The 12,144-nt window shown below is 48.8% G+C and overlaps 2 protein-coding genes across 3 annotated transcripts in view; one reads left to right on the top strand and one right to left on the bottom strand.

Moving 5' to 3' along the window:
- The window catches only part of LOC113879069 (beta-hexosaminidase subunit beta-like), a 34,913-nt gene extending 29,714 nt beyond the window's left edge, over window positions 1-5,199 (bottom strand). Inside the window, exon 1 of the mRNA XM_027520318.1 lies at window positions 4,849-5,199. Coding sequence (XP_027376119.1) covers window positions 4,849-5,114 — 266 coding nt within the window. The 5' untranslated portion in view covers window positions 5,115-5,199. The remainder of the gene's footprint in view (window positions 1-4,848) is intronic.
- Window positions 5,200-11,568: 6,369 nt separating this feature from the next.
- The window catches only part of HEXB (hexosaminidase subunit beta), a 32,333-nt gene continuing 31,757 nt past the window's right edge, over window positions 11,569-12,144 (top strand). The window contains exon 1 of one of the 2 annotated variants that reach the window (XM_027520510.1): window positions 11,569-12,032. In XM_027520510.1, the coding sequence (XP_027376311.1) occupies window positions 11,794-12,032 (239 nt within the window). In that variant the 5' untranslated portion in view covers window positions 11,569-11,793. The remainder of the gene's footprint in view (window positions 12,033-12,144) is intronic. The other variant, XM_027520509.1, reaches the window with a different exon arrangement.

Raw genomic sequence — 12,144 nt, 5'->3', positions numbered from 1 at the left:
TTCAAAGCCTAAGATATGCAACAGATTCTGAGAAGCCAGAAGGCTGCATAAGCTACTTATATATAAGACTGTCTGGTGTTTTTTCCAGGGAAGTAAGGAGAGATGGTGGAGAAGGCAATGGCTCCCTACTCCAGTACTCTTGCCTGGAAAATCCCATGGACGGAGGAGCCTGGTGGGCTGCAGTCCATGGGGTCACTGAGAGTTGGACATGACTGAGTGACTTCACTTTCACGTTTCACTTTCATGCATTGGAGAAGGCAATGGCAACCCACTCCAGTGTTCTTGCCTGGAGAACCCCAGGGACAGGGGAGCCTGGTGGGCTGCCGTGTATGGGGTAGCACAGAGTCGGACACAACTGAAGTGAATTAGCAACAGCAAGGAGAGATGAGAAAGTTCTGATGAACTTGGAAGTATATGGAAGATAACCAGTGACTTCCATATAACCAGTTAACCACAGTGAAACCGGTAAAGGTGCTGAGGAAAACCATTAGCTTAGGAAAATCTTTTTATAATTTAAAAATACATTATTTATTTACTTGGCAGGGCTGAGCATTAGTTCTGGCCTGTGGGATCTAGTTCCCCTACTGAGGACTGAACCTGGGCCCCTGCATTGGCAACGTCCAGGAAGTCTAAGCCCCTGGACCACCAAGGAAGTCTCAATCAAAAAATCCTGACAGATTCAAAAGGAAATGAAGATCACTAAACTGTATAGCTAAAAATGGTTAATACAGCAATCCTAAGATTATGGCATCTGGTCCCATCACTTCATGGGAAATAGATGGGGAAACAGTGGAAACGGTGGCTAACTTTATTTTTCTGGGCTCCAAAATCACTGCAGATGGTGACTGCAGCAATGAAATTAAAAGACACTTACTCTTTAGAAGAAAAGTTATGACCAACCTAGATAACACATTCAAAAGCAGAGACATTACTTTGCCAACAAAGGTCCATCTAGTCAAGGCTATGGTTTTTCCAGTGGTCATGTATGGATTTGAGAGTTGGACTGTGAAGAAAGCTGAGCGCTGAAGAATTTATGCTTTTGTGCTGTGGTGTTGGAGAAGACTCTTGAGAGTCCCTTGGACTGCAAGGAGATCCAACCAGTCCAGTCTAAAGGAGATCAGTCCTGGGTGTTCATTGGAAGGACTGATGCTAAAGCTGAAACTCCAGTACTTTGGCCACCTGATGAGAAGAGTTGACTCATTGGAAAAGACTCTGATGCTGTGAGGGATTGGGGGCAGGAGGAGAAGGGACGACAGATGGTGACATGGCTGGATGACGTCACCGACTCAATGGACATGAGTTTGAGTAAACTCTGGGAGTTGGTGATGGACAGGGAGGCCTGGTGTGCTGCGATTCATGGGGTTGCAAAGAGTTGGACACGACTGAGTGACTGAACTGAATTGAACTGAACTGAGGGCTTCCCAGGTCATGCTAGTGGTAAAGAACCCAGTTGCCAATGCAGGAGACACAGAGATGGTGGTTCTATCCCTGGGTTGGGAAGATCCCCTGGAGCAGGAAATGACAACCCACTCCAGTATTCTTGCTTAGAAAATTATATGGGTAGAGGTGGCTTAAGGGCTACAGTCCATGGGGCAACAACAAGTCAGACACAACTGAGCACATAGCAATCTTGTGTATATACTACCATAATTAAAAAAAATTTTTTAAAGGAAATTAAAGCTGTTGGCAGCTTTGAGTCAGGTGCTGGCTTGTCCCAAATAAAGAAATCTTGGCCCTAGATATTAGAACTCTAACAGAAAACTCTAGTTAATACAATGGTTTTCCCAGTAGTCATGTATGGATGTGAGAGTTGGACTATAAAGAAAGCTGTGTGCAGAATTGATACTTTCGAACTGAGGTGTTAGAGAAGACTCTTGAGAGCCCCTCGGACTGCAAGGAGATCCAACCAGTCCATCCTAAAGGAAATCTGTCCTGAATATTCATTGGAAGGACTGATGCTGAAGCTGAAACTTCAATACTTTGGCCACCTGATGCAAAGAACTGACTCATTTGAAAAGACCCTGATGCTGGGAAAGATTGAAGGCGAGAGGAAAAGGGGACGACAGAGGATGAGATGGTTGGATGGCATCATATATTCAATGGACATGAGTTTAAGTAAACCCTGGGAGTTTCTGATGGACAGGGAGGCCTGGCATGCTGCAGTCCATGGGGTCATAAAGAGTGGGACACAACTGAGCGACTGAACTGAATAGAAAACTCTAAGGGATCGGACTCAATAGTATCCAAGGTGCATGTGAACAGTCAGTAGCTCCGTCGTCTCCACCTCTTTGCGACCCCATGGACTGTAGCCTGCCTGGCTCCTCTGTCCATGGAATTCTCCAGGCAAGATACTTGAGAGGGTAGCCACTCCCTTCACCAGGGGATATTCCTGACCCAGGGATTGAACATGGCTCTCCTGCATTGCAGGCAGATTCCTTACCATATGAGCCACCAGGGAAGCCCATTTTAGCTTGTCAGGATCTGAAACTAAAATTTCAGTTAACCAAGGAGAGAAAAAGGCAAGAAGAAAAAGAAAAAACTGGCATGTGATCTTGTTCTAAAAGCTAAGGAAGCAGCCACGTACCAGACAGACAGAACTCTGCCTGCAAAATGCATACTGTTTCAAAGCAGGGGTTGATACAAGTGGGTTCTTCAGGAGACAGGAGCCATGAGGATCTGAACACACTGGGGCTTCGGTTTTACCTGTTCTCCATGGCCTACACATTCTAGAACACCCCATCATCTCTAAACCTTTTCAACGCCATCATGCCTTTTCTCTGAAACAATAAAGGCCCCTCCTTGCTTCCTAGAACACTCTCCTGAATGCTTTCAAGTCTCAGCCATAAGGGCTCATGTTTTATAGCCTGCTTCCTAACACGCAGGGTATAATTAATAGTTGCTTGCCACAGAGGGCACAAATTAGTTACGCAAAGTCCTCAGATAACTCCCTGCACTCCCTTAGGATGCCAAGCCTTGTTTTTTAAACCATCTCACAGCTTATTCAAGTTCTGCTTATCTAACCATGGTTGCCTTACATCATCCATGCTTTCTTGCCATACTCATACCATTCAGCTTATCACTGTGTCCTTGTTTTACTAGCACAGAAGGAAAATCCAGTTTTACGAACTGAGTCCCAGGGCAAATGAGATGTGTTTATTTTTAAAAGATTCCCAAGTCAAGATCTTCCATTAAATGGCCTTCAGGTACTTTTTCCTTCTCAATATCCCAGGGCTGGTAATCAACCACCTTGATGCTACTTCTTCACCCAGACTCTAGCCATTCTGACCTGATGACAGATTCAACACCAAAGACTCCCTAGAGTATGCATCCAAAATGAGGGTAACATGGTCCCTCTTCTTATTTAGTGGTTCCCAACTGAAGGAGAAGAAACCATCTCTGCCATCGACTTCGTAAGTCTCTGCGGCCTAAGCCTAAGTCCAAGGCCTAGCTGGGGTCAGCAGGTGCTAATCTGACTAGTCCTGCATTTACCTCCCAGCTGCGTGGTGTCCTGCAAGCACAATTAAGCTCTAACGACCTCAGGGAACAAGGACCAAAATCTGAGGGAGGGAAGGACCTGTACAGTGGGCACCAAACCACACTCCTTCAGGGCACCTTTAGGACAGTCCTGCCCTTTAGGACAGGTCGAAGACTGAGGCTTCTTGAGACATCTCCCCAAGGGCAGTCGCCTTGCACACGGTGTAGTTAGCAAAGCTAGCGCTGTGGCACAACACCACAAATCAACTCCTACTGTTGCTCAGTCAGTAAGTCGTGTCCCACCCTTTGTGACCCCAGGGACTGTAGCCCGCCAGGCTCCTCAGTCCATGGGGCTTTTCCAGGCAAGAATGCTGGAGTGGTTGCCATCTCCTCCTCCAGGGGATCTTCCCCACCCAGGTAGGGATGGAACCCATGTCTCTTGTGTCTCCTGCATTGGCAGGCAGATTCTTTCCAGCTGAACCACCAGAGAAGCCCCACCCCACACCCGCCAATCAACTTGACATCAATTTTATAAAAAAAAAAAAGAAAAAGCTAGCACTGTGGGCTGCCTCCCTACTACACAATTCACCCTGTGGCCAATGAGGTTACAGACCTGAGGCTGGAGGGCTGAGAGGTGCTAAGGATCTAAACAGGAAGCTGGGAGAGCAAGCACATAAGTGTTTCTGGCAAACAAAAGGAGAAGCAGGTACTGCAGCGCAGTGACATACCAAAGAAGTTAGGAGAAACTATCCAGCACTTTGCATGGAACAGGGATTTTGGAAGGGAAGGGGAGTTTGGGGCAATGCTTCAACCTTAGGACTTTCTGCCACCTGAACTGTTACCAGATTGGGGGAGGAGATATTGCCTATCAACGACAAGCCACTTCGGGAAACCCCTAGTCCCCAAACTTTAAGAACCCATCTTCCTCTTAGAATTCCCTCCAGATAAACTGCCTTTAACCCTCCATCCACTCCATTCTCCGAGGCGAACATGGCCACAAACTCTGAGCACCCTACTCCTTCCGCTCAATATCCTGCACCCAAAACAGGGTTCCAGAGCACCCAGGAAGTCCCTTAGGAGGCGGGGGTGAGGGCAGGGAACGGGAGGTCAGGGGAAGAGCTTGGGTTTCAGTCCCTGCTGGTTCAAGTGGGCTCTGCTCTCTTCTAGACCCGTGACTGGTCTGGTCACTGGCCGGTTCACCTGTCAAATAGGGGCAAGAGCGTCGGCGAGGCTGGATGGCTGTGCAGGTGGTAAGAGGCTCTCAGATGCTCCTCCTCTCGGCCCCCGCGCCTGCACTGCGTCCCAGGGTGGTCCGTCCCTCCCCGTCCCGGTGTGTCCGGGTCCCCTCCCTGGCCGCCCGTCGGGAGCGCTCACCGCCGAAACGCTTCCTGCAGGACTGCGCAGGAGGGGCCAGCCTTGGAAGTGGGGCTGTGCCCGAAGAAGTCGTTTCTGGGTGAGAGATAAAGCAAGCGCGGGGTCGTCATCACAGAGAGAGGCAGGGGCCAAAGATTCAGGTCCCGCGAAGCAGAGAGGCGCGGGGTCTGCGTCCTTCGCGTCCCCAGCGCCGCCTGCACTACCAGCCCCGCCAGCAGCGCCAGCAGCCCGGGTAGCCTCAGCCTCCCCAGCCCGCGTTGCTCCATGGATGCTCAGCTGCTCTCTACCCGGCAACCCCGTAAGCACCGGCCGCCGCCTCGGCTCCTGATCCCGCCGGAGTCCCGGGGGCGGCGCGTGGAGCGAGCGAGTCCGAGAGTCAGCTGACTGTGCTCCGCCTCCAGAGGGCTTGGGCAGCCTTGCCGACCAGCGCCCAGCCGCAGCAGCCGTCCGCCCACAGCCCAACCCGGGTTTCTTCCCTGCCCAAACTTCCCACTGGTAGCGCTGGGGTTCTTGCAGCAGCTCGCCTCAGTGAAACTGCAGAACGGACGCCCAACTTCCTCCCGCCCCTAACACCAAATAACCAGGGTGGTTCAGTTCAGTTCAGTTCAGTCGCTCAGTCGTGTCCGACTCTTTGCGACCCCATAAATTGCAGCACGCCAGGCCTCCCTGTGCATCACCAACTCCCGGAGTCCACCCAAACCCATGTCCATCGAGTCGGTGATGCCATCCAAATATCTCATCCTCTGTCGTCCCTTTCTCCTCCTGCCCTCAATCTTTACCAGCATCAGGGTCTTTTCAAATGAGTCAGCTCTCCATATCAGGTAGCCAAAGGATTGGAGTTTCAGCTTCAACATCAGTCCTTCCAATGAACACACAGGACTGATCTCCTTTAGGATGGACTGGTTGGATCTCCTTGCAGTCCAAGGGACTCTCAAGAGTCTTCTCCAACACCACAGTTCAAAAGCATCAATTCTTAGGCGCTCAGCTTTATTCATGGTCCAACTCTCACATCCATACGTGACCACTGGAAAAACATAGCCTTGACTAGATGGACCTTTGTTGGCAAAGTAATGTCTCTGGTTTTGAATATGCTGTCTAGGTTGGTCATATCTTTCCTTCCAGGGAGTAAGCGTCTTTTAATTTCATGGCTGCAGTCACCATCTGCAGTGATTTTGGAGCCCAGAAAAATAAAATCTAACACTGTTTCCCCATCTATCTGCCATGAAGTGATGGGACCGGATGCCATGATCTTAGTTTTCTAAATGTTGGGCTTTAAGCCAACTTTTGCACTCTCCTCTTTCACTTTCATCAAGAGGCTCTTTAGTTCTTCTTCACTTTCTGCGTAAGGATGGTGTCATCTGCATATCTCAGGTTATTGATATTTCTCCCGGCAATCTTGTTTCCAGCTTATGTTTCCATCTATCAACTGGCAAAGAGGTTCTCCTTAACCAAACTTTAGTCAGGCTCTCTTAAACCCTCTTCTTGACTAGCATAGCCCAGTTCTAGCAAGGATCCTGAGAAGTTAATGAATTAAGAATCTCCCACCACCACCCTTGATATGGGATCACCCTGGGATCCTGTAGCAAGAATTCTATTAGGTTGGTTTGGCAAGAATCTCCCTTACTCTTGATGTCTCCTCTTCACAATTCTCTGTCCACAGACCACGGCTGCCCTCTGCTTACTGGCTATAAAACCCCAGCTGTCTTTCTTGTCTTCAGAGTTGAGCCTGACTTCTCTCCCCTATTGTGATTGCCTTGGCACCTCCTTCAATAGTCCTGAATGTCTGAATAATTTTTTTAAAAAAATAACTTATTCACACAGTATTTTTGGATCAATCATCCCTGAGGAGTGAGGGGCAAGGCAACAATAGGCAATTTATTTCTAGCTAAGGCTTTTTTTTTTGGCCTCAACATGTGGTATGTGTGAACTTAAATCCTAACCCGCTGCACTGGAAGTTTAGAGTCTAAATCACTGTCCACCAGAGAAGTCCCTCTAGCTCAAGTTTATGGATAGATAATTTATCAGTCCCTGGTAAAATCCTTGGGCTTCCCTGGTGGCTCAGCTGATGACACATCTACCTGCAATGCGGGAGACCTGGGTTCAATCCCTGGGTTGGGAAGATCCTCTGGAGAAGGAAAAGGCTGCCCACTGCAGTATTCTAGCCTGGAGAATTCCATAGTCCAGGGAGTCACAATAAGTCACTGAGCAACTTTCACTTTCAAGGCTTAGTTTCAGGGAAGAGAATCCACTCCCCTTAGTGTTAATAGAAAGGAATTAAATACAGGATATCAAGTGGCTCACAGAAACTTGAGAGAGCTGAAGAATGTGACTCCTGGCTGAAATTCCCAGAATTGTGACTAGGATCCCAACTGCTTACTGGAGAAGCCTCTACTAGGGATGCTAGTTCTAGAATCTACACCAGGGAAAGGGATACCTCATGCATGGTCTCTGTCCCCGCCTAACTCTCTTCTGAATAACACTCTGAAATAACCATTATATCTAATGACAGAAACTAAAAGCTATGGAATCTCTGTAGCGTGGCAGTCTGGGAAATGTAGTTTCCAGCCTCTGTAATATAGGAAGACATAGTAGAAGGCATTTGAAACAGGTGGATGCTGAGTGATCAAGTTCAGCAACCTCACAGAATGTGACAATTAATTGAGATGAGTGGACAGCCTAGGACTTGGGCAGACATGTGGGTAAAGCAGCCTAATTCCTGAGGAAAGGTAAAGAGCCTGTGTTTGGGAGACAGCCCCTGATATTAGACCTGGATCTTCCCTCTGACTACCTTTCTCTGCACTCACAACATACCCATAAACAAGCCTGAAATATTGTATATTCTGAAATTATGAAAACATTGCAATCATGAAAACAGGTTGAGTTCCATTTGCCATAGTAATACTGAACTGGGCTCTCCCAGAAGGGCAAGAGGATTTGGAGTTCAATTTGGTTTGGCAGCTGGAAAAGGTTTCTCCCAGTTTTTCGAAGATTGCTGCTAAGTCACTTCAGTTGTGTCCGACTCTGTGTGACCCCATAGACGGCAGCCCACCAGGCTAGCAGTAGAGATTAGCTTCTCTCATTCCCTTATCTATTAAACAGTGCCACCTGGTGGGAATCTCAGCTCTCCTTCAACACTCCACATCCACTTTCCTCTGTCAATGAATATAGTGTTTATTGCAGGGCACCACACAAGGAGTTCAGGACAGCTAGTGCTCAGTAAGTCTTGGTGCCTGGAACTGGGTCACTCAGCATCCATCTGTTTCAAATGCCTTCTACTATGTCTTCCTATATTACAGAGGCTGGAAACTACATTTCCCAGACTGCCACGCTACAGAGATTCCATAGCTTTTAGTTTCTGTTATTAGATATAATGGTTACTTCAGAGTGTTATTCAGAAGAGAGTTAGGCGGGGACAGAGACCATACATGAGGTATCCCTTTCCCTGGTGTAGATTCTAGAACTAGCATCCCTAGTAGAGGCTTCTCCAGTAAGCAGTTGGGATCCTAGTCACAATTCTGGGAATTTCAGCCAGGAGTCACATTCTTCAGCTCTCTCAAGTTTCTGTGAGCCACTTGATATCCTGTATTTAATTCCTTTCTGTTAACACTAAGGGGAGTGGATTCTCTTCCCTGAAACTAAGCCTTGAAAGTGAAAGTTGCTCAGTCATGTCCAACTTATTGTGACTCCCTGGACTATGGAATTCTCCAGGCTAGAATACTGCAGTGGGCAGCCTTTTCCTTCTCCAGAGGATCTTCCCAACCCAGGGATTGAACCCAGGTCTCCTGCATTGCAGGCAGATTTTTCACCAGCTGAGCCACCAGGAAAGCCCAAGGATTTTATCAGGAACTTTACCAGGGACTGATAAATTCAGTTCAGTTCAATTGCTCAGTAGTGTCCAACTCTTTGTGACACCATGGACTGCAGCACCCCAGGCTTCCCTGTCCATCACCAACTCCTGGAGTTTACTCAAACTCATGTCCATTGAGTCGGTGATGTCATCCAACCATCTCATCCTCTGTGGTCTCCTCCTCCTGCCTTCAATCTTTCCCAGCATCAGGGTCTTTTCAAATGAGTCAGCTCTTCGCATGAGGTGGCCAAAGTATTGGAGTTTCAGCTTCAACATCAGTCCTTCCAATGATCACTCAGGACTGATCTCCTTTAGGATGGACTGGTTGGATCTCCTTGCAGTCCAAGGGACTCTTAAGAGTCTTCAAAACCACAGTTCAAAAGCATCAGTTCTTCGGTGCTCAGCTTTCTTTATAGTTCAACTCTCACATCCATACACGACTAATGGAAAAACCATATCCTTGACTAGACAGACCTTTGTTGGCAAAGTAATGTCTCTGCTTTTGAATATGCTGTCTAGGTTGGTCATAACTTTCCTTCCAAGGAATAAGTGTCTTTTAATTTCATGGCTGCAGTCACCATCTGCAGTGATTTTGGAGCCCAAAAAAATAAAGTCAGCCACTGTTTCCCCATCTATTTCCCATGAAGTGACGGGACCGGATGCCATGATCTTAGTTTTCTGAATGTTGAGCTTTAAGCCAACTTTTTCACTCTCCTCTTTCACTTTCATCAAGAGGCTCTTTAGTTCTTCTTCACTTTCTGCCATAAGGGTGGTGTTATCTGCGTATCTGAGGTTATTGATATTTCTCCCGGCAATCTTGATTCCAGCTTGTGCTTCTTCCAGCCCAGTGTTTCTCATGATGTACTCTGCAGAGAAGTTAAATAAGCAGGGTGACAATATACAGCCTTGACGTACTCCTTTTCCTATTTCGAACAAGTCTGTTGTTCCATGTCCAGTTCTAACTGTTGCTTCCTGACCTGCATACAGGTTTCTCAAGAGGCAGGTCAGGTGGTCTGGTATTCCCATCTCTTTCATAATTTTCCACAGTTTATTGTGATCCACACAGTCAAAGGCTTTGGCACAGTCAATAAAGCAGAAATAGACTGATAAATTATCTATCCATAAACTTGAGCTAGAGGGATTTCTCTGGTGGTCAGTGATTAAGACTCTAAACTTCCAGTGCAGGGGGTTAGGATTTGATCCCTGGTCAGGGAATTAAGTTCACACATACCACATGTTGAGGCCAAAAAAAAAAAAAAAGCCTGAGCTAGAAATAAATTGCCTTATGTCCTCTTGCCCCTCACTCCTCAGGGATGATTGATCCAAAAATATTGTGTGAATAATTTTTTTTTAATTATTCAGACAAGTGTATTCAGGACTATTGAAGGAGGTGCTAAGACAATCACAACAGGGTCGAGATGTCAGGCTCAACTCTGAAAACAAGAAAGACAGCTGGGGTTTTATAGCCAATGAGCAGAGGGCAGCCGTGGCCCGTGGATGGAGAATTATGAAGAGGAGACATCAAGAGTAAGGGAGATTCTTGCCAAACCAACCTAATAGAATTCTTACTGCAAGATCCCAGGGTGATCCCATATCAAGGGTGGTGGTGGGGGATTCTTAATCCATTAACTTCTCAGGATCCTTGCTAGAACTGGGCTATGCTAGTCAAGAAGAGGGTTTAAGAGAGCCTGACTAATGTTTGGTTAAGGAGAACCTCTTTGGCAGTTGATAGATGGGAATATGCTCAGTCTAGGGCAGGAGTAAGTTGTGTCTGTTCTTATTTCCTTCTCTGCTTTCCTGACACCTTTAGGTCAGGCTGTGAGGGAACAGAAAGCTCAGTGGGTTCAGGTAACAGAAGGGCAGGGCACTGGGACAAGGTAACGGAAGGTGGAAGTCAGGTAGAGCGATGCAAATTCCGGCACACCATGGAGGTCATGGTAAGGAACTTGTATTTTATGCTAAAGACAATGGGAAACAAGCCACTGGCATGTATAAGGAAGTGGCATCCCCCAGTTTACCTTTTACAAGGAAGACTTTGGCAGCTGTGTTTCCACATTGCTTGAGGTGGGGTGAGGTCAGTGGTATAAGCAGCAGATGGACAGATATTTCCAGGCCAAGACCTAAACGTCTACCTCATTCTTGCATCATTTCTGCGGAGAAAGGGGGAGCTAGGGGAGGGAGCGATTCTATTAACACCAGCAGCAAAGCAATGAAATAGCTAGCAACATGCCTAAGAAGAAATAAGAAAGGCCGTCTCAAGTAGGCTATGAGACTTGGACGATAAGCATAGCCGACTTTACAAAGTCAGAGATCATGTCTAAGTGGGAAGATTGAATATGGCCCATTTTCTTATGGAGGCAGAGGCAATGGCACCCCACTCCAGTACTCATGCCTGGAAAGTCCCATGGGCGGAGGAGCCTGGTAGGCTGCAGTCCATGGGGTCGCGAAGAGTCGGACACGACTGAGCGACTTCACTTTCACTTTTCACTTTCACGCATTGGAGAAGGAAATGGCAACCCACTCCAGTGTTGCCTGGAGAATCCCAGGGACTGGGGAGCCTGGTGGGCTGCCATCTATGGGGTTGCACAGAGTCGGACACGACTGAAGCGACTTAGCAGCAGTATCTCCTGCCTAATCTTTAACCTCCCAAGTGTTCAAAACTCCGTCCTAAGGAGTTCTGAAGGCAGGCTTTAATATTTAAAGTCGAACTGCCGTTTTTAGAGAAATCCAGACTTAGGGGCAACTATCTGGTGTTAGGGACTGGAGGAAGTTGGGCGATCCGTGGCGTCCGTTCTGCCAACAGGAAGTCTGGGTGTGGGGAAACCCGGGTTGGGCTGGGCGCAGTCGTCTGCTGCGTCCGGGCGGTGGTCCGGGTGGCCGCCCCAGCCCTGTGGAGGCGGAGCCGAGGCGGGGCGGTGATCCCGAGGACGGCCCACCCGCCTGGAGGCGGAGCCCGGGCGAAGCACAGTCAGGTGACTCTCGGGCTCTCTCGCTGCACGTACCCGCCCCCGGATCCGGACGGGAAGTCCGGAGCCAAGGCGGCGGCTGGTGCTTACGGAGCGGGCCCCGGTGGAGAGCAGCTGAGCAGCCGAGCAGCCATGGAGCAGCGCGGGCTGGCGAGGCTGAGACTACCCGGGCTGCTGGCGCTGCTGGCGGCGCTGGCGGCGCGGACCCCGCGCGTTTCTGCTTCGGGAGACCTGAATCTTTGGCCCCTCCCTGTCTCTCTGAAGACGACCCCGCGCTTGTTTTACCTCTCGCCCGGAAACTTCTTCTTCGGGCACAGCCCCACTTCCAAGGCTGGCCCCTCCTGCGCAGTCCTGCAGGAAGCGTTTCGGCGGTGAGCGCTCCCGACGGGCGGCCAGGGAGGGAACCTGGAGACCCCGGGACGGGGAGGGACAGACCACCCTGGGACGCAGCGCAGGCGCGGGGGCCGAGAGGAGGCGAGCCTG

This window comes from Bos indicus x Bos taurus, chromosome 20 (genome assembly GCF_003369695.1).
Source record: "Bos indicus x Bos taurus breed Angus x Brahman F1 hybrid chromosome 20, Bos_hybrid_MaternalHap_v2.0, whole genome shotgun sequence".
NCBI lineage: Eukaryota > Metazoa > Chordata > Mammalia > Artiodactyla > Bovidae > Bos > Bos indicus x Bos taurus.
This window is presented reverse-complemented; position numbering and strand designations above follow the sequence as displayed.